General features: G+C 47.9%; 11 protein-coding genes across 11 annotated transcripts; 5 read left to right on the top strand and 6 right to left on the bottom strand.

Annotated features, from left to right (window-relative positions):
• Positions 1-101: 101 nt before the first annotated feature.
• Positions 102-1,930, top strand: LY89DRAFT_711791 (uncharacterized protein). The gene is made up of 2 exons (XM_018217928.1): positions 102-157; positions 209-1,930. The coding sequence occupies exons 1-2, from the start codon at positions 133-135 to the stop codon at positions 1,804-1,806; spliced, it is 1,623 nt and encodes a 540-aa protein (XP_018062314.1). The 5' UTR covers positions 102-132; the 3' UTR covers positions 1,807-1,930.
• A 111-nt stretch (positions 1,931-2,041) lies between these two features.
• On the bottom strand, positions 2,042-3,341 carry LY89DRAFT_659604 (uncharacterized protein). The gene is made up of 2 exons (XM_018212521.1): positions 2,993-3,341; positions 2,042-2,944 (listed from the first exon to the last, which is right to left on the bottom strand). The coding sequence occupies exons 1-2, from the start codon at positions 3,284-3,286 to the stop codon at positions 2,120-2,122; spliced, it is 1,119 nt and encodes a 372-aa protein (XP_018062313.1). The 5' UTR covers positions 3,287-3,341; the 3' UTR covers positions 2,042-2,119.
• A 372-nt stretch (positions 3,342-3,713) lies between these two features.
• Positions 3,714-9,720, bottom strand: LY89DRAFT_702066 (putative ATP-binding cassette transporter; the record flags this gene model as incomplete). The annotated part of the gene is made up of 18 exons (XM_018217232.1): positions 3,714-4,628; positions 4,678-4,815; positions 4,876-5,018; positions 5,069-5,143; positions 5,298-5,380; positions 5,427-5,604; positions 5,748-6,398; positions 6,451-7,018; positions 7,140-7,273; positions 7,331-7,448; positions 7,499-7,743; positions 7,791-8,049; positions 8,195-8,324; positions 8,478-8,553; positions 8,674-8,802; positions 8,969-9,103; positions 9,274-9,467; positions 9,527-9,720. 18 exons carry the CDS (start codon positions 9,718-9,720, stop codon positions 3,714-3,716), a joined length of 4,365 nt encoding a protein of 1,454 aa, XP_018062312.1.
• Positions 9,721-10,258: 538 nt separating this feature from the next.
• LY89DRAFT_691271 (phosphatidylinositol phospholipase-like protein C) lies at positions 10,259-11,888 on the top strand. Its single transcript, XM_018216268.1, has one exon. The coding sequence runs from the start codon at positions 10,384-10,386 to the stop codon at positions 11,794-11,796; it is 1,413 nt and encodes a 470-aa protein (XP_018062311.1). The 5' UTR covers positions 10,259-10,383; the 3' UTR covers positions 11,797-11,888.
• Positions 11,889-11,901: 13 nt separating this feature from the next.
• On the bottom strand, positions 11,902-12,837 carry LY89DRAFT_564655 (uncharacterized protein; the record flags this gene model as incomplete). The annotated part of the gene is made up of 1 exon (XM_018208521.1): positions 11,902-12,837. A coding segment is annotated over one exon (936 nt), but the record flags the coding sequence as incomplete, so codon positions are not given.
• Positions 12,838-13,077: 240 nt separating this feature from the next.
• Positions 13,078-14,674, top strand: LY89DRAFT_659590 (anthranilate phosphoribosyltransferase). The gene is made up of 2 exons (XM_018212520.1): positions 13,078-13,496; positions 13,553-14,674. Exons 1-2 carry the CDS (start codon positions 13,161-13,163, stop codon positions 14,462-14,464), a joined length of 1,248 nt encoding a protein of 415 aa, XP_018062309.1. The 5' UTR covers positions 13,078-13,160; the 3' UTR covers positions 14,465-14,674.
• Positions 14,675-15,120: 446 nt separating this feature from the next.
• LY89DRAFT_345304 (uncharacterized protein) lies at positions 15,121-16,554 on the top strand. The gene is made up of 5 exons (XM_018206879.1): positions 15,121-15,332; positions 15,416-15,633; positions 15,686-15,826; positions 15,881-16,143; positions 16,200-16,554. Exons 1-5 carry the CDS (start codon positions 15,292-15,294, stop codon positions 16,536-16,538), a joined length of 1,002 nt encoding a protein of 333 aa, XP_018062308.1. The 5' UTR covers positions 15,121-15,291; the 3' UTR covers positions 16,539-16,554.
• A 467-nt stretch (positions 16,555-17,021) lies between these two features.
• On the bottom strand, positions 17,022-20,148 carry LY89DRAFT_691268 (uncharacterized protein). The gene is made up of 4 exons (XM_018216267.1): positions 19,224-20,148; positions 19,111-19,167; positions 18,442-18,856; positions 17,022-18,279 (listed from the first exon to the last, which is right to left on the bottom strand). The coding sequence occupies exons 1-4, from the start codon at positions 19,722-19,724 to the stop codon at positions 17,417-17,419; spliced, it is 1,836 nt and encodes a 611-aa protein (XP_018062307.1). The 5' UTR covers positions 19,725-20,148; the 3' UTR covers positions 17,022-17,416.
• Positions 20,149-23,325: 3,177 nt separating this feature from the next.
• LY89DRAFT_677279 (uncharacterized protein) lies at positions 23,326-25,347 on the bottom strand (the record flags this gene model as incomplete). Its single annotated transcript, XM_018213670.1, has 1 exon — positions 23,326-25,347. The coding sequence occupies one exon, from the start codon at positions 25,345-25,347 to the stop codon at positions 23,326-23,328; it is 2,022 nt and encodes a 673-aa protein (XP_018062306.1).
• On the top strand, positions 25,283-26,915 carry LY89DRAFT_691265 (putative GTPase npa3). The gene is made up of 3 exons (XM_018216266.1): positions 25,283-25,570; positions 25,621-25,631; positions 25,705-26,915. The coding sequence occupies exons 1-3, from the start codon at positions 25,507-25,509 to the stop codon at positions 26,809-26,811; spliced, it is 1,182 nt and encodes a 393-aa protein (XP_018062305.1). The 5' UTR covers positions 25,283-25,506; the 3' UTR covers positions 26,812-26,915.
• A 16-nt stretch (positions 26,916-26,931) lies between these two features.
• LY89DRAFT_345210 (DNA directed RNA polymerase) lies at positions 26,932-27,400 on the bottom strand. Its single transcript, XM_018206878.1, has 2 exons — positions 27,126-27,400; positions 26,932-27,077 (listed from the first exon to the last, which is right to left on the bottom strand). The coding sequence occupies exons 1-2, from the start codon at positions 27,323-27,325 to the stop codon at positions 27,053-27,055; spliced, it is 225 nt and encodes a 74-aa protein (XP_018062304.1). The 5' UTR covers positions 27,326-27,400; the 3' UTR covers positions 26,932-27,052.
• Between the last annotated feature and the right edge of the window lie 311 nt (positions 27,401-27,711).

Here is a 27,711-nt window from a genome sequence, read left to right as displayed (position 1 = left end):
GGTGCTGGTTTGGGTAGGGGTCCGATTTTGGAGACTAGTCTCACACGTGATGCGGGAGAAGTATAATTTTTGAGAAATTGTGCGATAAGCTCGACGACAATTTACAATTATTTCTTCCTGCCAAATCTCACGATGGGGGGAATCAATAAACCTGGAAGTAAGTGTATCGTATTTTAAACGTATATATGAGCTAATTGGAAATTTTCAGAGCCCAAGAGCAAGAGGCAACCGGTGCGCCTGCGACATAAAATCGAGAAAGCCTCTGCCGCGAAACAAAAGAAAGCCAGAAAGCTTGCGAAGGGCAATCCAGAATGGCGATCGAAATTAAAGAAGGATCCAGGAATACCAAACTTGTTCCCGTATAAAGACAAGATCCTGGCAGAGATTGAGGAAGGGCGAAGACGCAAAGTTGAAGATGCAGAGAGGAGGAGAGCGGAGGCGAAAGCCGCAAAGACTGGCGCGAAGACAGAGAAGTCTGGAGAACAGATGGATAGAGAACATGAGGCAAGGGTGGAAGGTTGGGAGGATGAGCTGGTGGATGAGATGGAGATGGATGACGGTGAAGAAGACCTCGACGAAGATGCCAACCCAATGGCTGCATTAATTGCAAGTGCGCGAGCAGCTGCCAAGGACTACGAGGATGAGCTAGAAAGTGGGAGTGAGATGGACGAAGATGATGAATCCATGTCGGAGGACGACGTTGGCGGTGTTGAGATAAATGGTCTCCCAACTCGCAAAGACGGCTCGAGAAAAGCTTTCGACAAGGTCTTCAAGCAAGTTGTGGATCAGGCAGATGTCGTTCTTTACGTCCTTGATGCTCGCGACCCCGAAGGTACTCGATCGAAAGAAGTTGAGAGAATGGTTATGGCTGCTGCAAGTGGTGGAAAGCGACTTATTCTCATCCTCAACAAGATTGATCTCATTCCCGCCGCAGTCCTAAAGTCATGGCTGATACATCTTCGACGATATTTCCCTACGCTTCCTCTCCGAGCTTCTGGGCCAGCGCCAAATGCGCACACCTTCAATCACAAGCAATTGACGGTCCAGAGCACCTCAGCTACCCTATTCAAGGCGCTCAAGTCCTTTGCTGCGGCAAAGCAGTTGAAGCGCTCCATCTCAGTTGGTGTTATCGGCTATCCTAATGTCGGAAAGTCATCTGTTATTAACGCTCTGACTTCTCGCTTGGGTGGTGCTGGAGCGGCTTGCCCTGTCGGTGCAGAAGCAGGCGTCACTACCTCTCTCAGAGAAGTAAAGATTGATAGTAAGCTCAAGCTTCTCGACTCACCTGGTATCGTCTTCCCCAGTACTGGAGACGGTAGCAAAGCATCGAAGAAGGAAGAGCAAGCTAGATTGGTGCTTCTGAATGCCGTTCCGCCAAAGATGATCGAGGACCCAGTTCCGGCTGTCACATTGCTTCTTAAGCGTCTTTCAGCATCAGAGGAGATGCTGAAGAAGCTGATGGATGTCTATGGATTGCCACCTCTTATGAGCACGAATGGCGACCCCACTACAGACTTCTTGGTTCAAGTTGCGAGGAAGAGAGGAAGACTTGGGAAGGGTGGTGTTCCCAACGTTAGCAGTGCTGCCACTACTGTCATTACAGACTGGAGAGATGGTCGTATTCAGGGCTGGATGGATGCTCCAGTCCTGGCTGTTGCTCCAGCTGCAAACGCCATGATTACAGGTGACACGCCTGCTGTTGGTGATCAGAAAGAGATTGTGACGGAGTGGGCTGCTGAGTTCAAGCTAGAGGGCCTCTGGGGCGATGGGAAGCCGGAGGTAGTCGAGGATACCATGCAAGAGTAGTTCAGCATCAAGATTACATAGTCGATATGGAGTTTGGCGTAATTGGCTGAGGAAACGATGCAAAAGTTGGTTTCTGTGACCAGCCATCAAGTAGTAGATATGATAAATCTTACCTTTGACATGCATTATTTGAAACCCAATTCCTTCTGAAGTGTTATTCATTGTTGGTAGGAAGTACACTCAAAGGAAGCTCTCCAACCGGTGGCAAATCATATTGAAAGCCGCACCAAGGGGTGCTTCCATAATTATATTTCTCTATAATAGAGGCGCTCGTGTATCAAAGTGATCGTTGGTCATTGGTATCATACAAAACTCAGTCCTCCTCCGATTCTGCATCGTCGTCCGCTTTCTTCTTCGATTTTTTGAATTGCTCTTTTCCATCCGAGATGTACGCCTCGACTTGTTGACCTGCGAAACTCCTTCCATTCATGAGGCTTATACACGCCTTTGCCGCCTCCGCGTTCGCAAATCTGACGCTGGCAACGCCTTCCTCCTCCAGATCAAAAAGAACCACATTCGTTACCTCTCCCAACTTGCTGCATTCCTCCCTGATATCTTCCTTGATGTCAAGTATCGCAGCTGAGTCCTCAGCTAACTCCTCTAAAGTAAACATATGCTTTAGAATAACCACTTTGTCCCACCTAGAGCTCGTCTCCATAATCGTTGACGGCTCATCGTCGCTCCAGTCTGCTAATCGTGCATCAAGTTTCTGGGTTTTCTTGATAATCTTTTGCTTGTCTTTCATACTGGTCTTCTTCTTCTCTTTGTCTTCCTCACCCTCGTTATGTTGTACTTTCTTGTAGCTCGAATCGGCTGCCTGGACCCTCATCTTGGATTTGTTCCCAAATCGAAATTCCGTATCGTCGAGCAAGGTGATAGCCATATCAACAGAGGGCGCCTTAAAAAAGACGATCAGGGCGTCGCCTTTGAATTCGCCCTTGGAGTCGGTATAGATTTTTATTCGAGGCTTGCCGCTGTCGATTTCTTCTGCGATCACCCCACACTTGCGCGCGAACACCTCGTGTACTTCCTCCACCGTGACATCGTCGGGAAGGCCGGTGACATAGACTGCAGTATTTGCGCGCGGTGGAAGCGGAGGTTTGGTTTTCTTGGGTGCTTTTGGTGCACGACCCCCTTCCTGGTAGGTTTAGCATAGCAGAAGTAGAGGGATATATATAAAACTCACATCTTCACCATTGACGTATTCCTTCTTGCGCTTCTTCTTCTGCGGCTCGACCGGCTCTGACTCATCTACTCCTGACACTCTGTATGCCTTTTGTTGCTCCTCGAGTAACGCATCGTCAACAACGGGAATCCATCTCTTGATCGCATCGTCGAACTCGAATTCGGTGCCGTCGTCTTGTACGAGAAGGAATTTGTTGTCGAGTTTCGAGAAGGAGATACGATCGTCGGAATCAAACTCCTCGACATTTGTAGGGAAAGCAGCGCCTCCAAAGTCGGTGTTCTGTCTTTGCTCCATAATCAATTGCTGTTCTATGTCTGTTGTACAACTGAAAGTAAATAATGACCCGGGCTGCAGCCTGATTTAGGAGCCGAATTCTAAGGCTATAATTCCCATGATGTTAGCGTTCGCTTAATTATTGAGCTAGTTTGAACCTCAAGATCCCCTTTCCTAACCGAGACACTACAAAGCTTAAGTTGTTACGATTTAATTGATACAGGGCCTAAACGTGGGGTGTAGCGAAGTTGTTGTAGCATGAAAATTTGGGAAAGAGGACGAGTAGATCAAGCCTATGCTATTGAAGTCCTTTTGATCAACTAGATGCAACGACTTCATTCAACATAGCGTGGATACCATTCTGCATGATGGCTTTTGCTCAACCACAGAAATTACAATTAATTCTATCTAAACCCTTTCTTGTCCCTGTCTGTCTTGTTCTCCTAATTCAGGAGTTATACAATTCTCTGAATGCACTCGGCCTTGCCATCAACGCCTGCGGACTGTCAAACTCTACCAAGCTCCCCTTGCTCAACAACGCAATTCTATCAAAGTCCATGATCGTGTCGAGGCGATGTGCCACAGCAATTACAGTGCAGCCCACAAACTCCTTCCGAATCACCTGCTGCATCAAGTCATCAGACTTCGTGTCCACGCTGCTTGTCGCTTCATCGAGCACAACAACCTTACTTCTCCGCAATATGGCTCGCGCAAGACAGAACAATTGCCTCTGGCCGTGCGAAAAGAACTCTGAATCAAGTTCGGTGTTCAAACCTCCTTTGCTGAATACCAGGTCCCAGAGATGAACTTTCTGGATCGCAGAGATGATCGAGTCATCCGTGTGATCGCCATTAGGATCGGCATTTGCCCGGACAGTACCTCGAACGAAGAACGGCTCTTGCGGGATGGCATTTAGCCTTGACCGGACCAATTCCCTCGGAAGGCGAGTGATGTCAACCCCGTCAATTGTGATCGAACTATCCTCAGTCACCTCGAGCATTCTGAAAAGTGTCGTTATCAGAGAGCTCTTCCCGGAGCCGCTCCGACCACAAATCCCTATCTTCTCGCCAGCGTTGATCGACATGTTGAGATTTCGAACAACGAGTGTGTCGTTTGCAGTGTATGATGCGGATACATTTTTGAATTCGATATTCCCAAAAGCTGGCCAGTCTTCAGTTACATCTTCATCTTCGCCTGGGAGGTTTTCAGATGCTGTCTGCCTCGAAAAATTCATCAGACGAGAGATAGCTCCGATCGAAGTCTCCAGTTTTGTCCAATTTTGAATGATGTATGCCAAGGACTGATTGAAACTCATAACGTTCAGTAATGCAAGACCAACAAATCCCGGGCTAATCTCTGTCCGCTACATCTGGGTCAGTATAGTTGTTTCTGATTTGTTTTTTGAGTCTTACGAGTTTGACCACAAGAATCATCAATATTACTGCCATAACCATGACTAGCAGATCCAATACAAGCGCCAGCCAGCGCTGTATGCAAAAGAGGAGATAGTAAGGCTTCTGTGAAACATCCAGAAGCACCAAATTACGCTCCTAGAGCAAGTTAGCATGGCAGGGTTTTGCATTTTTTTGGCCTGTGTAAATTTCGCTGACCTGGAAGTGTTCACCCCATCCAAAAGCTCTAATTGTAACGAGACCACTTAGAGATTCAATAAAATGGGAATATAGTGGCGATTTCGCCTCGAGGTCGAGTAAGCGTAGTTGTCTCGACGTTCTCAGGTAGTATTTTTGTAACACTGTTGACTGTCAAAATCTTTTCTGCTCAATAATAAATTGTGTGAATTACCCCAGACTATTAGGATAATAGGTGGCATTGTGGCGGCGAAATAACCTGCTGAAACGCACATCAAGGCGGCGCCCACTAAATGTCAGAGTCTCCGTGTCAGTAATCTTCTTTGGTACATCTTGGGCGTGAATGTGCATATCTTGAAGGTGTATTCAGAGAATGAACGGCGAATTATGACTCCCAACATAGCAAAGAACAGGACCTTATCTTCCCAGAATTTGAGACTTACTGATTGTGACGACCAGAGAAAAGCACAAGTCGATGAGCGAGTATGGAAGCTCGGCGTCTAGGACAGTCATATCCTGGCTAAATCTTCAAAAGTTTAGTAGTGTAGAAGCGACTCGTGATCAGCGCTCACCTATTTGTTGTTTGTCCCGTATCCGTTTTTGTGAAGAAGGTTAATGGAGCGCCCATTACAGTCGACAGCAATCGAGCATGCAAGACCTCAGCACTACGAGGTACAAGCCGCAATGCCAACTCTCCAACACCACCGAGCAAACCCACCAGCCCTAATATAGATAAGAGTGCGTATATGCCTGTTTATATACAGATTGTATTAGCACATTCTCTGGCTCCAAGATTGAGAGTGGGCCTCTGGGTATCCATAGTTTGGGATGGAATATTCAAGTCTTTGAGATCAAAAGTAGTGTGAAAGTCCTGCTTGAAGAAGGTGACTTACCAAGATAGAATCCATTGACCTCGTTTCCGTGTGCAGCCACAGCTTTCGTCCAGTACGTCAAGACAAATTCGGTCATCTTGGAGGCTATTCCATACAGTAATACCCAACCAAAGAACATGGTACTGTGCGCCCAACCAATAGAACTAAAGTAGTATTTGTATACAGCAAAGTCGCCACTTTGCCTGTTGAGATCTTCAGCGCTAATCTCGATTTCTTCAGCTTCGGCGGAGAGAACTGCTGCAGACTTGGCTGCTGCGACGGTTGATTGCAGTTTCCTCTCCTTCGGCGAAGCCGACCCTTCTGCCTTGAGCTTTAGAGACAGACTTTGGACGTAGCCACCAGCAGCCTTCAACTCTGCAAAGCTACCTTGCTCTAAAACTCGTCCTGTGGGACCAAGGACAATAATGTTGTCAGCATAGCTGAGTCTCTGAACTGCATGGGTAGCGAAAAGGACGGTTGTTCGATTTTTGTAGAACAAACCATCTTTCCCAAAGAGGTTGCTGCAAATGTGATCCTCGGTCTCTGCGTCCAGGCCAGAGAACACATCATCCAAGAATATGAGCTCTTTCTTCGCATAGACAGCTCGGGCAAGAGCTAGGCGTTGTTTTTGGCCACCGCTAAGCGATATTCCGGCACTACCTACTTGCGTTGCTGAACTTTTATCAGTGGATGGGTTAGGAACAACCAGCTCGATTACACTCACCATGACCCTTCGGTAGGATTGAGATATCGTTCTCTAGCCCGCAGCAATGCACGACTTGACTATACCATCCCTCATCGTACGAAGAGATACCCAGGATGTTTTGCTGGACTGTACCATTGCGTATCCAAGACGTCTGGTCCACGAACGAAATGTCCAATGAAGCGCTGTAAACAAATCCCTGAGATGATGGCGTCTCTCCCAACAGACCCTTCAACAGCGTTGACTTGCCACTACCGACTGGACCAATGATGAAGGACACCTGTCCACGTTGTAGAGTGAAACTTAGGTCTCTGACTGCCGGAGACGTAGTTAGACTCCATGCAAAGCTTGCATCCTGTACCACTATCAATGCTGACTCAATGTCGCTACGCTGTATGACCTTCGGGAGCGGTTTGAGAGCGATTCCATCATTGAGTGAAGGCGTTGAGGACTCATCGGTAGGCTCTATAGCGCCTAGTAAAGGTAATCGATGGTCCCTTCTTGCGTCGGACTTTAAGAAGGACTCAATACGTTCGAAACAAGCCATTGCAGCATTCAACATTGGAATCGTCATGGCTATATTGTTCATCTATCAAGAATTCAGCATGACTTTATTAGAGTACAGGAGAGTACAGAGCCAACAGCTCGGAAAGAATGTCTCGAGCGCTCGGTTCCAAAATGAATTGAAATAAACGCTGGGTTGGACGTACTGGCGTTGATAGAAGCGAGATCAACGAAAGCGCTGTGTAGGCCGAGGCAGCGTTAAGAGTCTGACCTGAAGCATTTGCTATAATGACAAATACAACGAACGTGGCCAGTGGGGATATCGCATTCGTGCTATTTCCTGTATCAAATATAAGCATACGTTGAGGACATTCGGGACTAGGATTATTAGACTTACCAAAGAAGACCCTCACACAGAGCAATTTTCGAAATAGTGTTGATAACTTCAATTCCGTAATGCGAAGGCTTTGTATAATGCTGCTTAATATGCTGGTAAACCCTAGCATCTTCACTGACTGAAAAGTCTCAGTTCTCAAACCTCCAAGCCCAGGGATGTTTGACTGACCTTCATTGACGAAAGCATAGTAGCAGTGACGTCCACTCGAGTTTGAATGCCCTCCATCCAGATCTTCTGGGCATTGCCCATATACTTCGCCATAGCTAAACATCCTGTTGTTGAAAGAATAGCAACCGCTCCTGGAGCCAAGAAAGCCAAGCCAAGTTGCCTGTTAAGAAGCCACAGAGCAATGCCTAACTCGATGGGTACCGCCCATAATTCATGCACATACTGAAATGCTTGGCAAATCGCCTCTAGTGATCGTCAGCATCAACTGTGGAATACTATGAGGGATGCTTACCTGTATCGTTCGACATCAAGGTGACGGCTACGCTCTCGTCAAGAGCGGTGATGTTTAGGTCGATTGTTTTAGCATAAACCAAACTCACCAATGATCCTCGTACTGTAGTGACAAATCGGTAACACATATGGTAATATGCACCATTCGAAATAGCAAGGCCGAGAAACACAAGCCCAAAGGCAGCGGTGAGCCCCCAACCAATACTATCAGGCTCGTCGGGATTGTTCGCAAAGTTGACTGTCCTGAACAGCAAGAATGGCTACAGCATCACATCTTAGAGTCAGTTCTTTTGCTCCACTTTATATTAAAAAATGCGATTTGCGACAATGTGTCAGAAGTATTGAGATATACACGGGCAGAACCCTCCTTTTGCCACTGAAGATAGAGCGAACGGTGTGACTTACCTGCGCGTATTGAAATCCGATCATACATAGCCGCGGGAAAATACAATACAATAAAGGACTCCGGGTTGCCTTGAGCGTCGCCCACATTAGCGCCCACCGACGGCTTTTATCGGCTGCTGTCCATGATACACTATTGAAAAATCAGTATACACTCTTGACAGAGATCTTGAAGCCGAGACGGTCATCCGAGGAGTTGAACCACATCTGGATAAGCGACTCTCGAAGATGAGGCTCGAAGACCCAGGCTCTTAGGACAACACAAGATAGAATAGTATGTACGTACTGTGCGCGATGATTCAAAAATCGCGAAGTCATACTATCGTCAATCGGATACAGGTCTTCGTTGCTCAGTACACGTGCTATCAGATTTTCAGTACGAATTCCGACAGACAATTGAGAAGAGGAGTCGAGTCTTTAGCGAGAGTGCCGTTTCGCGAGTTTGACTCCCATCTTTAAATCAAAGGCAGCATTTGACATACTGAATCCTGTTCTCATAAGGTTGTTCAACCAGAAGAAAAAGCTTCTGCTATATATACCGCTCGTGGCTTCTGGAGACGCATGTCTATAACGATCTAGGAGAATCGTTCTCTTTTCAATGGCTTCCGTAACTATACCTGATGTTAGCTCTTGCGAACCGCCGAAGATTCGCATCGAAGGTTCAGAAATTGGGAGAGGATAGAGAACTGGAACAGATATTGCTCGTCTGCTCCATTTCTCAGCTGCTCTAGAGTTCCTACCATAGGAACCAGCAAATACATGGCAAATATCACGTACAGAGTATCAGGCACTTGATGCCAATGGTGCCAGTTAGCGTGGCTGCTACCGAATTGGTTGAACCCAATCTCCACAAAGTTCGAATACGGGCAATGTCGAAGGGCAGACTAAGAAGAAGATAAATGTTGATGATGGCTGAGTGCAGAAGTCAGTGAGATGTTCTGAAATAACCCAAAGAGCAAAAAACAGTACAGCTCCTAGCGCCGCTGAGGTATACAGTAGCTCACACCCTTGGAGCTGAGCTGGATCTGACTGCTCCAAGAAAATAGATAAATTGATCATGCTCCCTGATCAAGAGAACTTACCTGATGGTCGGATAGAGTAGAGGTGTTCTGCATGGCTCAGGATGCACAGACCAATAGCATCTATAAGAGTAAGAACCGATGCGACTATCGTTGCTCTTGTCCTGAGACGACTTGTTGTAGCGGACAGTCCTAGAAGAGCAGTTTGCATGCATGTGAAGACCAATAAGAATAACTTGGCTGCATTAGTCATGGAGCTCCAGTAACACATCAAGAGGCAGCGAGACTGCCATAACGCACCAATTTGTTTTCATACAGGTGGCTTCTGAATACTTTTCGAGGCTTTCCGCGGAGGGCTATTAATCTAAAGGGCAGAACCGCGAGTAACAACACAGAAGGCAAGATGGATAATATAGTATCTTCGAACAGGAGGGTGAAATCAAACTCCCCTGGCACCGTGGGGCCAAAGGAGTTGACCGGATAGCTCAAATATGATGAGTTGGAAGACATCTAGAGTTAATCTGGTATCACTGGACTTGATCATAATAGTTAACATTAAGCAATTGAACGTAGACGTTATATAGCAGATAGGGCCTGAGAGGACACGACAGAATGGAGAGGAGACAGGAAACGGGTGCGCGTTCAGCCAGGCAACCTTATTTAACTATAATGGCTTGCCATAGGCTGTACTAGCTTACTAGGGCAGAAGATCTGAGGACTACTCATGACATCCCTTCTCCACCAATGCAATTCGAAAGGCGCGACCACAATGGAGAAACGGAAGACAAACACCCATACGCGGCTGACAACGACAAGTGCCAATTGATTGATTGTGAACCACTTTGATGTCGATACAAGCATTGATGCCTGGTTACTGACGCATCGTGCAGCTTCCGAGCTGCTTCTTTGGGCATAATGGGCCTAGGTAATCTTGCATCTGCAATTTGATGACGGAGAGGGCGAACATTAAGCCGGATCTCAGTCCTCAGTCATCGCTAGCACGGATAGATAGATAGTATCTAGTTCACTCGCTTCGTCAATACCCCACCACTAGCTTATGCCAAGGAAGGTCCTCGGACATCTCGAATTCATGTTGAAGAGCTTCAATCTCAGAATGGCTTCCACACCCAGTAATCTGACTTTTGGTACCCTCACATCTGTTCCGGACATACAATGGCTACCCCCTTGGTTATACGCAATTTGACCAAGACTCCGCTCGAATTGAAAGTTCTCGAACGCTTCGACGCCGCTCCCTCTACCGACAATGGCAATGGCGGCATATCGAATATCACTAGGACCCTGAGTGGTCTTATGGGCAACTTCACTAGTCCTTCCTCTTCACAGATTGCTGCAAAGTCTGAAAGTTTCACCAATCAAGATGTCTCTATCCCGATTGGCCCATTCGAAACCAAGACAACAGATATTCAACCAGACCCCAGGGGCGTCTTGCGACTGACATTCGAGGCAGAAGGACAACGGTATAGAGTAGATACCCCAACTCCGTCGCAGCGCTCTACTACTCTCACACCGCTGTCACCTGATCCTCGCTTGGAGTTCACAGCAGTTCATTTACCAACTTCCTCCCATCTGGCACTCTACTCCTCTGCCAAGTTAGAATCGTGGATGGGTCAGCTTCAGAACGAAACGCCTTTATCTGCTCTCAGCATACCGGGGACACATAATTCACCAACACACCATACTGCTCTACCGTCAGTCCGCTGTCAGGCAGTAAGCGTCAAGGAACAGCTGAATAATGGTGTCCGGTTTCTTGATATCCGAGTCCAGCCTGAAAGCCCAGACAATATCTCGAAAGACGGACTTATACTTGTACATAGCGCCTTCCCAATCTCTTTGACTGGCAACAAATACTTCCGGGATATTCTCAACACTGTACATTCCTTCTTGGATGCGAACCCTAGCGAGACGGTTATTATTTCTCTGAAGCGTGAAGGAATAGGAAAAGCCACAGATCAACACCTCAGCAAGATTCTACACCAGCATTATGTGACCGATGCAAATCGATGGTTCACAGACAACCGCATCCCAGCTCTTGGAGAAGCTCGAAATAAGATAGTCTTGATCAGACGATTTGCCATTGATGACTCCCTGAAAGGCGAAAATGGCGGCAAAGGCTGGGCCATCGATGCCGAAAGCTGGCCAGACAACTGTGCGGACGGAATTTGTTCAAGTGGCGAGATTCGGGTTCAGGACTTTTACGAAGTCGCCGAAAGTGAAAATATCGAGAAGAAGATCACATTCTCAAGGGACCAACTTGCCAGAGCTGCTGAAGCAAAATGTGTTATCCCGGACGACATGAATGCTGCAGTGGCGGAATCCTCCAAGCAGCCCTTTTTCATGAACTTCTTGAGCGCTTCGAACTTCTGGAGAGCGAATTGCTGGCCGGATAGGATTGCAGCAAAAGTAAACCCTTCTATTGTTGACCACCTTTGCCGGAAGCATCATGAACCAGCAGGACCAGGGGATGGCAGTTGCGGAATTGTTGTTTGTGACTGGGTCGGCTCTGGTGGAGATTGGGATTTGGTGAGGTGCATCGTAGGGATGAATGCCAAGCTTCAATCGAAGTGAAACTTCCTTTGGAGAAGCTAGATTTCATGGGCAGCCAAGTTCCTATTATCATATAGATATACATATAGAATACAATGTCGGTATACATCACGACTATGCTTTGGGTTCCTCCGCCGCAGGCTCCTTTGCTTCATCTTCTAACATTGTCCGTCTGCCCTCGACAGTAAAATATAGACTTCGACCAGCGCTCTCCAAGGTATTTGTGATGCCAGCTCCAGCTCCTTGCAACATAGCCACCAACTGAGCCCGTAGACCGTCCAGACCGCCCTCAATCTTCCCAACCCATTTAGCTCCATCAACATCAAACACCTTCCCTTCGACCCGCGCTCCTAGCAACAAGAGCTTTTGAAGGCCGCCTTGTACACTCATATCATGGTAACTAGGATTTGCTCGTCTGGTTGGTGCTGGAAAGTCTGGTGCACTGGGTGCTAGAATCGAAAGTGCTGCTTTCAAGTGCTGAGGCGAGACATTAGGAAAAGTTACAAGCATCAATGGTCCCGAAAGTAAAGGAGCCAGAGCATGTGCTGTTCTAGTGTCTGCAACTGCTTCATGCGCCGCTGCAGACAAAGTATGCGTCAATCCATCTCCACGTGGATTGTATAGTGGTATCTTGGCAGAAGAAGATGTAGCAGGATTTATAGGATCCAATTGAGATGTGGTCTCTGGTCCTGGCTTATAGAACTCGACGATTCTTAATGCCGCCGCGAATATTCCGGTCTGGATGATCTGAACCTTGATTCCCTCTGCCAAAGGTTCCGACGTGTGTCCTGCTGCAGCCCTAGCTTCATCCACCTTGCGCAGAGCTTTGGTGAGCTCTCTCCTTATCCCCACCCATTCGCCTGCTTTGAGATTGTTGTGTTGGAAAAGGAGCATTAGAGGAGTGGAGCGAAGTAAGGAGGCATATTGACGGAGCAGTTGGGACTTTCGGAACTCGGGTGGCTTGTATGAGGGAGGCTGTGTGGAAGGAAATCGAGCTATGGGAGGAGAGGACCGTATCATCTGCTCGTGGGAAGGTGCTGGAGTGACTGCTACTGCTGTGGCATAATGTCGTTGTCGTAGCGGTTGTCTGCATCTCGAAATGGATGCTACCACCCGTGAAGGCGGATGTATTCGTAGCGGCATCTTAGGGAATATGTCAGTGCATCTGAAGAAGATCGAGAACATACAGCCATCACTCACGATTGATGTGGAGATCCCTTGCTCTTGAAGCCGAAGTTGCAAAAAAGTTCCAATGAGGCTAGCGTGCCCGGAAACCTAGTAGGAAATTCTTAAGGTGCCAATATCAAAATGACTCAAGTCTAGAACGACGTGTTTCCTCTAGACATGTGCATTCTCTTGTCATAAATTCATTTCTTGGTACGAAAATGTCATCCCAGGGGACAGTCGTCGAGCCTGGTGCTCCGCAGCATGTTTCGATCACCCCTCTGCTGAAAAGACTCTGGCCATCGCCAGCAGAGAATAACGTGACCGTGGACGAGATCGCATTGGCAATTGAACACATCTTCACGGGCCAATTGTCGCCGGTTCAAACTGGTGCTCTTCTTACTTGTTTGCACTTCACGGGCTGGGATCGAAGAGCAGATATCATCGCAAAATGTGCGCAGGTCATGCGAGCATTCGCCTCTCCCATAGACAATACCAAACTAGATAAAGTCGTCAAGGCAAGAGGGCGACCTGAGGGCCAATATCACGGGGGGCTAGTGAGTTTTATATGAGACTTGTTATCTTTTCAGGTCGCACTCTGACCTCTACATAGTGTGATATTGTTGGCACTGGCGGCGATTCTCAGAACACTTTTAATATATCAACCACTTCTTCTATACTCGCCTCTTCCTTGCTGCTTATGAGCAAGCATGGGAATCGATCTGCTACTTCCATGTCGGGATCGGCTGATTTACTCCAAGCTGCTCAACCCAGAGCTCCAAATCTGATGAAAGTCACGCCGGAGACAATATCTAGCATCTACGAGAAAACCAACTATGCCTTTCTATTTGCTCCTGTCTTCCATCCTGCTATGAAATATGTGGCTCCGATTCGGAAAGAGCTTGGTTGGAGAACTATCTTCAACTTGCTCGGTCCTCTTGCCAATCCTCTGGAAGGGAGTCTTGAAGTTCATCTTCTGGGAGTGGCTCGCAGAGACATTGGTCCTGTCTTTGCCGATGCACTGAAAATGAATGGTGCTAAGAAAGCTATGGTGGTCTGTGGTGAAGAAGATCTCGATGAGATCAGTTGTGCAGGTCGGACTTTCTGCTGGAGATTGGTGGACCGGTCAACTCACGAGAACTCCTCGGCAGAAAACATCGACATTGAGAGCTTTACTATCACTCCTCATGATTTTGGACTCGCAGCTCATACGTTGAAAGACGTCTCCCCAGGCAAAGGACCAGCCGAAAATGCCAAGATCTTGTTGAACATCCTCAACAACAAACTCGCTTACGATGACCCTATTCTGGATTTTGTTCTAATGAATACCGCTGCCTTGTTTGTCGTCTCTGGAGTCTGTGAGGCTGACACAAGCGATATGGGTCCTGGTGATGACGGCAAAGTTGTGAAGGAGAGAGGTCCAGGAGGAGGTAGATGGAAAGAAGGAGTAAGAAGAGCCCGGTGGGCTATTGAAAGTGGTGCAGCTCTGAGGCATTGGGAACAGTTCGTGGAAGCCACCAATTAGTCGTTGAGATGGCTGTATTTCTCAATGCCAAAAGTTTCGTCGGATTATAGATCTTTGGTTTCCTAGATAGACCGAAAGAGATAGGGCTTGGTTATCCTAGCTATTGTAAGCATTACCGGCATGAGCAAAGGGTAGCTTCACTATGAATGGAACAAAAAGTCTTGCTTTCATGACTCATGCTGCAGAGACGATTATCCTCCACCTTCATAGCCAAGACTTACAACGCCATTAATTCATGCTCAAATTCGCCTGTGCAGTACATCGGGATCTTGCGTCCGATGTCGCCCTTCAGGAACAGCATTTCCTGTACCTGCACAAGCCGCATTATTACCAGAAACAGCATCGGCACCCATGAAGACCGTTACTATGCCACATGAGGATATATCATCCATCACCATTCCATAGCGGCCCCGCAAACCCACCATTATCGGCCGTGACGATCGTAATCGTGCTTCTTTACCCCGAATTATCCCACCCATTGCCATGGGACGCTTCAGAAAATGTATTAATTATTTGAAGACACGGCATTCAGCTACTGTGACAAGTCACTTCTTCCTTATCGGTTGATTCTGGTATAACCATTGCACAGCATATTCTTGAGCATTTTCGTTGAGCTCCGAGTGTGTTTCCAACCAGAAGATTTTGTTCTCTGGGGCCATTGAGTTTCGAGAAGCTTATCAGTGCCCATTTCATCACCGCCGCGGGGTAGCACTTGACCCCACCAACAGCTCGATATTTTTTCACATTTTGGCATTTCCATCTTTCACCAGCATACTCTTCACATTCTATATAAGTATATACACGCATATATACTTAAGCTATTCGCGATGGGAAAGCCAGGAGTTCTTCTTCTAGGAAAGATTGATCAGTACAACCTCCCACCTTTCCTCCGTCCTTTCCTCTGTTTCCCGTGTCACCGCAGCTTTGCTGATACAGTTATTGTCCTCACAGCGCACATAAAGAATGGGCAGAGAACGTAGAGTCAATTGCAGATGTCAAGAAGCCCAAAGCCGAGTCTCGAGCAGAATTCCTGGAAGAATGCAAGTCGGGGGCCTTTGATGGGTGTGTGGCGGCGTATCGAACATTTTCAAGTTTTGCTATCACTGGCATGATTGACGAGGAAGTTGTTGCTGTTCTGCCGAAGAGTCTGAAGTATATATGCCATAACGGTACGAAGTTCCAAGTTCATGTCTATATACGAAAACTGATGAAAGTGGATAGGTGCTGGCTATGACCAAGTCGACATTCATGCTTGCACAGCTCGCGATATTCGAGTGTCAAATGTTCCCAAAGCCGTGGATGATGCTACGGCAGATACGAATATGTTTCTCATCTTGGGAGCTCTGCGAGGGTTCAATACTTGTCAGTCTAGCTCGTGTGGACGACTTTGAGCCTCACTGACAAGCCTTATTTTAGCAATGCTTGCACTTCGAGCCGGAAATTGGAGAGGAGCCCCTGCACCACCACTCGGCCATGATCCTCAAGGCAAAGTTCTTGGTATCTTGGGTATGGGCGGCATTGGAAGAAACTTGATGAAGAAGGCTGCTGCGTTTGGCATGACGACTCAATACTACAACCGGTCACAATTATCCGAAGAACTGAGTGGAGGCGCCAAGTATGTGAGCTTTGAAGAGCTGATCAAGACTAGCGATGTGCTTTCGTTGAATCTTCCCCTGAATGTACGCTGACTTCTTGCCGCACCCGCTATATTTTCAACTGCTAATAAGCTCGCAAGAAAAACACTCGCCACATCATCTCCACCAAGGAATTCGAAATGATGAAGCCGGGAGTTGTCATTGTAAATACCGCCCGAGGAGCCGTCATGGATGAAGCCGCCCTTGTTGAGGCTTTAAAGAAGGGTCAAGTTTGGTCAGCAGGACTTGATGTGTACGAAGAGGAGCCCAAGATCCATCCTGGCTTGATTGACAATCCACATGTCCTGCTCCTTCCTCACATGGGAACCTGGACTGTAGAGACACAGACTAAGATGGAAAACTGGTGCATGGGCAATGTTAAAAGCGCCATCGAGACGGGAAAGTTGATGAGTCCTGTTCTCGAGCAAAAGGACATGTGAATGGTATATGTGGGGTGAGAATGTCAAGATCTTTAACATACATTTAGATTACGCGTTGGGTAAAATGATTCCTCAGATGGCGAGTTATCTTTAAAAGGCATGGCAATGATACTAGCAAAGAAATCAGACATAGACCAAGTCAATGTACCAGACTTCTTCTCGTCCCGATATATTTCATACGAAGCCTCAATCTTGCTGTGCTCAGTGTTTTCCGAATTTACACTTACAGTATGACAGAGCAGAACAGGTTGGATCTACGACATTTGGATTCTTGGGTGTCCTCCAGAAGCACACATTGAACAATGCTCATACAACATGCATAAGCTGTTCGAGTCTCACAGAATACCTGATCATGACACAAATGCGCTAACGCCCGAACAGGTGGCGAAGTAACAAGCACTGTTCAATGGATGTAATCATTGTGAAGAGAAAATCAGGGAGACGTCTAAGGACTAGAGAGTACATTTTGTGAAAGCTCAAAGAACCTGCTGTATCTTCCTCCATCATCTACCAGACCACCTCAGCATTTCCCCTTGGTGGAATTCCCTGCAGTGATTGCTCAGCTGACACTCTTCCTGCCCGTAAACATGCAGCCATCGTGCAAAAAGCATAGAGAAACGAAAGATGTTCATCGATCCATCCTAAGAGTACATCCGATGCAATATAAAAGCTCCTGGCAAAATAGTTTTCCCTTTCACCCACCTCGATGCTGTGCACAACTTTTGTGTGACGAATGCCTCTGCCTGCCAAAGCGACTGGAAAAAGAACGCAAGAACCCATTTTCCCAAATGCTAAAGAGGAAGAGAAAGAGCAGAATGCAATGCGACGCCGGAATGAGAAGACTATGAAAACCGTTAAGACTCCAAGGAAGCGGGTGATTAATTAGAGCCCGTAGGCCCCGACGGTGCCCAAGAACGAGCAGCCAGGTCACACAATCGTCGGATGACATTGGTAGTTCCCGAACCGTTTGCTTCATCTTGAACGAACTTCTTCGCCACAACCAACTTGCTCTTGTTGTCGCTCTCATCGAGGTGCAAGGGTTGAGTGAACTCAGTGTACTCAGAGACACGATGTCCCAGACCACGGGCAACGGCAATGGAGTACAAGACATCACGATTCTCGCGACCGTCGAGCAGGTTTCTCAGTGTTGCAAGACAGTCATCGACGGTTTTGGCAGCATTATCGTCTTCGTAATCTAAGGTGACAAACTTGCCCAAACTGTGCCAGAATTCTAGTTCGCGGAGACGGTGGTGATCGGTGCTGCCGGCGACAGGTTGAGTGAGAGGATTGGCAGCTGCAACTCGTCCAGTAATAAGGGTCTCGAATATGTTCAAGCGATTGGTCGCCTCAACAGGGTCGTCGTTCGACGGAACAGTCTTATACTCTCTTGTGCCGTTCATCTCTCCAGCTGCTTGTCGAACCATAGCAGCAAGAGCCCAGACTGTACGTGCCTCAACACTTGAGGTGTACGCGATCTCTTTGGGGTCGTTCTGAGCAGTCTTGCTGAACTGGTGTAGCAGGGAACCGAATGCGTCAAGCAGAGCTTTACCAGCAAGGAGCTTCTGCAGACCCTTGACAGAGAACCACTTCGACTCGAGGAAGTTTTCGAGGCCGGGAGCGTAGATACTATAGTAGAGGTGCTTGATCTCATCGAGCATGTTGGGCGAGGTCGTGACATCGGTAAGAGCGCGAGGGGGAGGGGGGCCACCCATATCGAGTAGGTGCTCAACAGTGCGCTTGGCTGCAAGAGTGGTGTCAGTCAAATCTTCGTCAAGAGATGTAAATGGAGATGAGGTAGAAGAGTAACCTCCACCTCTCAGGCGAAGCGCGTCAAGAGCGTCTGAGATGAAGAAGTCTACACTCTGTGGATGTCTATCAGGATCAACTGGGTGAATGAACATACCAGGAGCAGATGTAGGATAGGCAGGAGGTGCATAGGTAGGGGCCGAAGCAGGAGCTGGAATAGGTGCAGCTGCCGCGGACGTCGAGGTCGAAGCAGAAGGTCCAACGCCCTCGAGAGCCGGATCGATTGCAGAAGCATAGTCGAATTGCTGGCTCGCCGAACCGGGGGAGCTGGCTCCAGCAGAGAGAGCAGGATCAAAGTTGTTCATACTTGTCGGGGCACCGTAACCTGTCATGATCTGAGGTTGGTGACCGTATGGATGAGATGTAGCAGCAATACCTCCTGCGGAGGGTGCAGAGCTGGGCGCTGGTTGAATTGCCGCCGGTCCTGGCTGTTGCTTGAAGATGGGGTCGTAGCCCAAACAGTCGCGCTTCGACTTCTGGCAGTTTCTGCAGGCAGGGTGCTGTTCGTCGCACTGCGATAATTGTTAGCAGGTCGCTCTTCGCGGGGACGATCAATTCAAGCTCGAGATAGCAATAATTCACACTCGAATTATCGCCCGGTCGCTCGCTCGCTCGTTTGCGGCTTGCAAGCTTCTCATGTGCCTTCGCCTACTTAGGTGTATTCGCTTGAGATAAACGAAAGATCCATCGCAAAGAACCCCAACTTCTTCTCGCCTCCATCAAACTTCAAGTATTCGACAATGATATTGAAAACGTCGGGACTGACCTTAATTCTGCGCTTTCGGCACGTCAGGCAACCTGTCTTGGTTCGTCGCTTGATCTCCTACACACGAAACATGTCAGCGATATACGAGGCTCGAGATTACGCCCAGCACGAACCTTCTTGTGTCGACCACCGCTCATGACCCGGGAGTCAGTGACGGGGAGTGCGTATCGCATATTTTGGCCGGTCGGATCAGAGGTGACGTTGGGATACTGGTGCGATGGATGAGGGAGGGTTTGACCCTGGTTGTGGTAGTATGGTCCGCCACCCATCTGCGCAACTGGAGGAGGAAGGTTGGAGCTCATATTGGCGTGCTGCTGTTGTTGTTGCTGCTGCAAAGGATCCAACGATCGCATGGAAGGAAGTGAAAGCGAACCGGTGCTGCCTGTGGGACTTGCGCGATATGGTTCGGAGCCCTGTTGATTTGGGGGAGGGTAGTTGTATTGGGCGTTCGAAAGCGAAGGTGAGGGATACGACGTCGGACTTGGATAACTCACTGGTTGTTGGGCTTGTTGACGGGACTGGACACTTTGTTGTTGACCGTTCGACATCGAAAGAGATGGCGACGATGGGGTTGAACCGTTCTGAATGTGACCGTTTCGATTGTTCTGCGCCATGTCCAAAAGGTGACGCCGTCGAGATTTCACCAACGGGCCTAGTTCGGGACGGCGGAGAAAGGGCTTGGGAGATTGACCGCGCAGATGAGCAGTCGAGTCGCAGATAGGAGGTACCGCACTGTACTGTGATAGCCCGTCGTCCTCTTGCGATGGGCCTCTTGGGAAATACTGGTAGACGAGACGAGCTTCTTCGAAGTTATTATTATTGCCGAGCGAGCGAGCGAGACGGAAGGTGCAAGGCAAGTTCGGTCGGGGGAAGGACGCAACGATGGCGGCCTGAGGCGAACAACTGGACTTGTCCGCAAATTTATTTTTTTGCCAGCTGAACTGAACTGAGCTAGCGTGTTTAGGATTATCAATCCGCCGAGGGGGTGTGGTTAAAGAGGTAACTTGTCATTCACGCATTGCAGATTCGCAGATTCGCAGCGGCACCAATTTTACAGAGGGCCAGATATTTAATTGTTCTCGAGGGAGGCTTTTTGTGCGAAAGGGCGGCAGGAACGACCAGGCGCCTTCTCCTGCCTGCTTCGCTCGCTCGCTCGCATAACGTTAATTCTCTAGTGGTTCGGCTTCGCAGTAAGCGATGGAAGAAGAATCGAAGCATTTTCGAAGCCGCTGCTGCACATGCAAGGGAGGGAGGGCTGCGGGATGGATGGATGAGCACTGGATGGGGACAGATTGGAGGGATCACGGAAGTTCACGCGAGCTTCCTCTGCACATCTCCTCCCTTGTACACCGCGGCGTAGACGAAGAGGCCAACTCCCGACTCACGAGGATTGCAGAGGCATGCCTGGAATAGTCTCGATTACATTTCACGATACTGTGGAAGAGTCTTGCTAGACAGCAGACCATGCTGTTCTGGGAGAATCATACTGTAGGTTCATGGTTCAGATTCATTGTTTTCCGTCTCTCTTCCTAAATTTTGGGTGTGGCTGTCTCCTTCTACCACGTTCCCAGAGGCAGCATGGGGGCGCTGTAAACATACGGCGTGAAAATGTGGCATGGGATCTCCGGCTCAAGGCACTGTATCTCAGGCTTGCCGGACTATATCCATTATTGTGTCTACTGCATCGCATGCAGCAGCATTCCACTTCTCTGAGCCAGCCCAGTCTCTATTAATGCTCCCCTTTGAAGATACCATACTGGCCACGGTTTACAGTTCACCAGAACTCCCGTTGTACTATAGACAGTGAAGCACAATAACATCCCGAGACTCCGCTCTGAAGACTCTCGAGTTCTTAAAATACATACAACATAAAGTAGGTACTAGCTCCAACATGTGTACACCTTACCACAATGTCATCTCGGCATCAGCGCCAGCTCTCTGCATGACATGATGACGCCGGGGCAGTGGCAAGTCTTGGGCCTCCTCCAGTGTGACGCTGATCTTACTTTATGATGGAACATCGACCAGAAGTGTTTGCTTACCATCTCGACAACTCGATGCGCTTTTGGGAAAGAATCACACATGTTGTTCCTGTTGCTGCAGAGTCAGGCGAGAAAGAAGGAAAAAGCAATATATTCCGATCATCAGGGGTAGGTTAGGTACATGCATCTCTTAGAGATCTGGAACTAGTGACGTGCTGTGCTGCGCTGCCACTCCTAAATATCTGTCTATTAACCGAACGAAGCGTCGCTTCACTCGCCTCACACCCCCTTATTCCCTCTCTACGTACCTCTTCGTGATTGTGTCGCCGGTCATCTCATCCTCCTCTGCTGTCAGCTGAATGTGCATTATTCGCTCCTTCCTTCAGCTTCACCTAGATAGTCGAGCACTCGCCTATACGAATCCTCCAATCAGACACACACCGCAGAGGTGCTTTATTAGCCATAGTAGGATCACATCTATTCGGAGCTTTTTCGTCTTGCCGAGAGATTGCCACCCGGCCCCTTAGCCTTCCTGTGCAGTGAGGCGAGGCATTTCTTGCAAATTGTTTGCTACTCTTTCCACGCATGAACCAACCACCACGCATTGCTGGAGAAAAACAACGATCGTCAAACGTTCGATTCCTGGTATCAAAATGAGGGTCGTATTGGAGCGAGTAACCTGCTTTCCAATCCGCATATGCATGTTTCAATCCGACGCTGTTGGCCGCCCCAATGACTACAGTAGGCCTGACTCTGTAATCATGGTTTAGTGAGCCAGAAAGTACCATTACGGGGTCGCACAACCAAAGATGTGCTCGTGTTTCGAAGCCTTCAACCCCCTTTCAGAAGGCTCAAACATGTCGATGACCTTTTAGGAAGGTCAGGGTGTTTATTTAAAGTAATTCGAAATGGCATGAGGCGCTGAAGCATGAACTGCATGCACAACATGCTTGTTTTACCAGGATTAGAAGGCTCGCCAGATTTATACCAACATTTTTTGCATCATTTACGGGTATTGGTTTTCAGCATCTAGAGCAAAAACCAAGTTGGGAATGATTGAAATTCGAGAATCGCATGACAATCAATAGTGGATGTTTTACGAAGTAGGGCTTAAAACTCTACCCTCAACTTCATCCCTTATTCACCGTACTAGGGGACGAAATCCAAGAAACAAAACATGAGTTTTACAGTTCCAGTGTCTCACGAACTTTTAGCACCCCAAGTTTGCCGTGTCACAGTTATCAATCAGGGACAGAAATCCTTCGACGAATACCTAGGTAAGTTTGGTTGGTATACGGCAGAGCCAAGGATGCAATTGGATTCGAAACGAGAAAGAAGCCAAGCGAACTGCGGCTGCATCGCCGTTTATCCTCACCGAGCGGCAGACGGGAAGCTGCAGGGAACTGTGCCCTGGTCTTCCACGAGATGGTCGGTCGATTTGTGATTACACAATACATGAGATCGAAAATAGCCAATGCTAGCCTACCAAGCCATAAACATGGTTGTACACTTAATTAGCCTGTTTTGACCATGATTCTGCTCTTCTCTTCTACTTGATCACATAAACCTGAATCGAAAAGCCACTCGAGGGACTAACAAGCAAATAACAAAGCAATGTATTCTCATGTGACACTTCTGGGCATCATGCTAGTAGCACGTGTAGCAGCTATCTGCAAGGATTTTGATCTAGTCGAATTTCCTCTATCGAGCATTGAATAAATACTAGCTGCTTTATACTCAGAAGACCTTCTGTAGATTAACGCAAAATGGGACAAGAAGTTCCTCACAACTCCTCCCATAGCTCAACTAGCTATTCCAAGTAGGTACCCTCGACTGTCCTCCAACATTGCACGTCAGCTCACAAGTATTGTCTCTCTCTGATCTGTTCGTAAGATGTGGAGATATCTTGTTGTAGTGTTGACATCGTACTTTGCTACTTGTAATTTCCGAGGAAGAATCAAGTGTCGAGGAAATCCAAAGAGCTCGACGTCTCGGCGTGATAGAGGATTGTGAGGGTTGACAAGCTAGCTAGTCCTTGCAAAGTTGTAGCTACTTCAAGATTTATTGATTGTCTAAAGCCATTGGGATCGTCCATAGGCAGATGGAACATCACATGGAAATGGTGACGATGGACTGAATCCTGTTCAATATTTCAACATAGTTGCAGCAGTTGGGGTTCTGCTTCGATGACCACATGTCTCGATTGGCGCAACCGTGCATTATAACAGCATATCTAGCCATCCGTGAGGACTCTTGTCCAGTCGAACTTACGCCATCGGGCCTTGAACCCTTCCAACCGCTTGTCCCCTCGCACCCAACGGCCTTGTCTCTTGATCACATCAGGCTCAATATCAAGCATGCCGCCAATGATTTCCCGAGCAAACAGGTCTCCTTTGGGCCATCGGTTCGAGTCTTCGACAATGTGGCCCAGTCCACCATCCAAATCGAACCATGCATGAAAATATGGCATCTCTTTGACGAGAGACCTTCTGAAAGCGGACTTACCCATCCCATTTCGTGATTGTGCAGCTGTATCTATCAGCTTTCTATGCTGTGTCCATTCTTCGTCAGCAGAGAGGATGGCCTCCTTGAAAAAGGCTGGAGCCGTCTCGCCAAGACTATAAGGCAGAGGCACTGCCTGCATAGCCGCGTGCATTTTTCGATGCGGTGCGGCAGCGTTCTCGTAGAACACAACATCTCGGCCTTGATCATGGTACATCCGTGTCAAGCACTTCATGAAATTTCGGATCTCTTCCCATTCATCATCGTCGCACTCCAGAAGATTCGTTCTGTGCTGGATTGGAACAATGACTGCACCACCTTCACTAAGTTCCGGTTCAGTGGGTAGAGTTAAATAGACTCTGGTAGCTAGAGATATAAGCGGAGCGATGGGAGGTTGGTTCTTGTCTTCATGGTGACACAGCTGGCAGGAATCCAAGATCCTGTTCATTTTCTGAAAGTCACCGACTGCTGCGTTCTTCAAGTTGATCTCCGACTTTTGGACTCGTTTGGCCAGCTTATTGGCATTGTCGTCCATATAATCGAGGTCATCATCGAACTTCGCATCCTTCGCAATACGCTCAGCAGCCCGCATACTTTCACCGCCCGCCTGCCCCTTTGTTCGTCTTTCTTCACGAACCATATCCTCGATGCTCATGTCTTCGTTCTCCTCTACCAGGCCTCGCTCCCGACCACGCTTGTTATCAATGGCTTTGACTTCGCCACGAATTCCAGCTAACATACGATTGTCCATCTTCCCCAGTACCACAACACCAGGATCGGAGGGATAAGATGAGAAATTAGCCATCGCTTCGTTATACTGTTGCTCGAGCTGTGCAACATCTGGATTATTCTTGAGCTTTGCTTTCATGAGCTGAGCCTTCATTCGATTGAGAGTGGTAAGGTCCAAGACGGCTGTTGTTGCTGGAGCTGGTTTCTCCTCCATAATAGTCCCTTGTGGCGGCAAGTCGCTGGTGTCATGTGCTTGTTCATGGTTTCGTCGAATTCCTAGGTCCATTTTCCGTTCCTGGAAGAGTTCCCCACTCGGCTTATCTTTGCCTACATAGCCTTCACCGTGAAGCTGTCTCCTATCAACTTCGATTTGCTCCTCTCTAGCATCGTCGAATTCGCGCAAGCTACCAAATCGCTCTATAGCAATTTCCTCCACGGATCGACCACTTTCTTCCGCTTGTGTATACACGGCTTTAAGCTTCGTCATCCGCCATTGAGACCCTGAATCCCCAAAAGTATACTCTACTTCATGCTCGTCCTCAATGTCCTCTAGCTTCTTGCCGTCCGCTAAGTCTTGTAAATGATGATTGAGCTCGTTCTTGTGAATCTTCAAATCGTAGTCTGGCTTTGTTGGAGGTGCCTTAACAACTTTCTTGACCCCTTTCTGTGTATAATCAATATCGAGAGCTGAAGGAGCTTCCATCCATGAATCGCGAGAGACGGTGGGCGTAGAAAGAGGTTTCTCATCGTCGGGAATTGGTAAATCCTCGTGAGGATCTGATATTTTCGCATGCTTGTGATTCTTTCGATGATCTTCCTCCTCCTCCCGGTCCCTGGAATGCCTAGATCGCTTGTGTCTGTGATCATCACGGTCGTGGTCACGGCTTCGTTCGTGTGTCGATTTATGTCGGTGTCGATGCTTCCCTCGTTCTCGATCTTTATCTCGATTGCTGTGCTTCTCTGCCTTTTCTCTAGCTTTCTTCTCCTCTGCTAGAGCTTTCTCAAACTCATCGAGGCCATCCATCCTGTTTTTTTTCGGTGGAGTTGTTGGAGAAAGGAAGCGAAGCGCGGAGCTTCGATTCTGGAAATTTACAAACATCCCACTTCGTTTATGCGATTTCCATTTTGCCCCGCCAATTGTCGAACTAAATCTTCAGCAACTCGGCCATCGAGCTTTATCAATATGGCGACTTCACAAGCTCCGTCTGGCAGTACGCCTACAGCTATTGTCTGCGTAGGTATGGCTGGTAAGTAGCACCCTTCTTCAAAAGTTTGCGCTCCGCTAATACAGCTCCAGGCTCCGGCAAGGTATGAAAATAATCAAGACCATCTCCTCAGCTCCTCGAATACTTGCGGAGACCACGTATTAATTCAGCTATAGACCACATTCATGCAACGGATTAATGCGCATCTTCACGCTCTGAAAGAGCCTCCCTATGTAATAAATCTCGATCCTGCGGTGCGCAATGTACCTTTTGACAGCAATATCGACATCCGCGACTCTGTCAACTACAAAGAGGTCATGAAGTCATACAATTTGGGTCCGAACGGAGGCATTCTCACATCTCTCAATCTTTTCGCCACAAAAATCGACCAGATCCTTACTCTACTCGAGAAGAGAACGACCCCAGATCCGGCAAAACCAGATGCGAAGGCCATCAAGAATATCCTAGTTGACACACCGGGTCAGATTGAAGTATTTGTCTGGAGCGCATCTGGAAGCATTTTACTAGATTCATTGGCATCTACATTCCCTACAGTGATCGCATATATCATTGATACACCACGAACAGCTTCGACGAGCACATTTATGAGCAATATGCTCTATGCATGCAGTATTTTGTACAAGACGAAGTTGCCTATGATTCTCGTTTTTAATAAGACAGATGTTAAGGACGCTGAGTTCGCCAAAGAGTGGATGACGGATTTCGAGGCTTTTCAAGCTGCTCTCAAGGAGGAAGAAGAGGCTGGTAGCTTTGGAGGTGTCGAGGGAGGAGGTATGGGTGGTGGCAGCGGATACATGGGCTCTTTGCTGAACAGCATGAGTTTGATGCTAGAGGAGTTTTACAGCCACTTGAGCGTGGTTGGTGTAAGTTCTATGACTGGACAAGGCATCCCCGAATTCTTCGAGGCTGTGGCTGAGAAGGCAAAGGAATTCGACCGCGATTACAAGCCTGAACTGGAACGAAGAAAGAAGCAAAGAGAAGAAGAGAAGTTGGCGAATAGAGACAAGGAGCTGGGCAAGCTAATGAAAGATATGGCAGTATCAGGCGAGCCATCCTCCAAGAAATCCATGCCTGATATGGATACCTTGAGTGACATGGAGGACGAGCAGGACGACGAGGAAGATGTCGACGAGGAGAAAGAGGGAGGCGAGGATGGCCTGAGTTCTCGATATAAGCAGGCGTTGGCAGAGTCTGGGGAATCATCGAAAGAAGAGGATTACAGCTTTGCAAGGTATCTTCGAACTAGTCAGATGAATTTGTAGAGGGGCCAAGTGGGTAGAGAAAAATAGGCGTTGGACGGTAGCATTGCACGGCGCATTTTGATACCAATTTGTAAATGCCCAAAGATGCGTATCCAGGATCATAGCAGTATTCTTTGATATGCGCCACCACGAACCATTTCAATGTGACACCGGACGCCCAACCATGCAATGTTTTGATATCGTCTGTCAAGTTCCGTCATGTCCTCCTTTCCTTCCAGTCATTCCATCAAAATCACCCCCATCATCTTGCCTCGAACTGGACCATTCTTCAACAAGGTCAACAGAGTATGCGTAATTTCTGGAAAAGAACTCACCTCTTCGTTCGCTCTTTATAGAGCACGCGATGACCACACTCCTTGCAACGGATAGGATCTCCTCTCTTCAACGGGACTTTCGCGTTGCAGTCACCGCACAAGTAGTTGATCGCGGGGCCATCTCCGGATAAGTTTGTTTGGAAGGAGTCTCTGCCCGGGGTCGGGACGGCCGTAGGAACTTGGTATGCTTCGCGGGACATCTTTTATTCTTTTGTGGTGTTGAAAGAAAGATTACTTGTGCAGACGAGGTTGAAGTTGAGAGTTCGACTTTCGAGGGCAAGGCTGAGAAATATTTGGGCAGATTTTAAGCGGGTATGACGCTAGTGCTCACCTTTCCTCTTTGGGATATCTCAATGTCTAGACAGACTTGAAAGTTTGCAATCTGTTCTACACCTAGAGAAGGAACAAACATTTATTCACTTTACTTTTCATTTCTTGCAAGCTTATATGAGTTCATATACTGCATCTCAATGAAAAAAAAGCTCCCATCATCCCAGCCCTTAAATTAATCAAAAGCTGTAGCAGGCCTCGCTGTTGATGGGCGTATGCAAACCTCGTACCTTCTCTAGAGAATAGACTCGTTATC

This window comes from Mollisia scopiformis (genome assembly GCF_001500285.1).
Source record: "Mollisia scopiformis unplaced genomic scaffold LY89scaffold_34, whole genome shotgun sequence".
In the NCBI taxonomy this organism is placed as follows: domain Eukaryota; kingdom Fungi; phylum Ascomycota; class Leotiomycetes; order Helotiales; family Mollisiaceae; genus Mollisia; species Mollisia scopiformis.
This window is presented reverse-complemented; position numbering and strand designations above follow the sequence as displayed.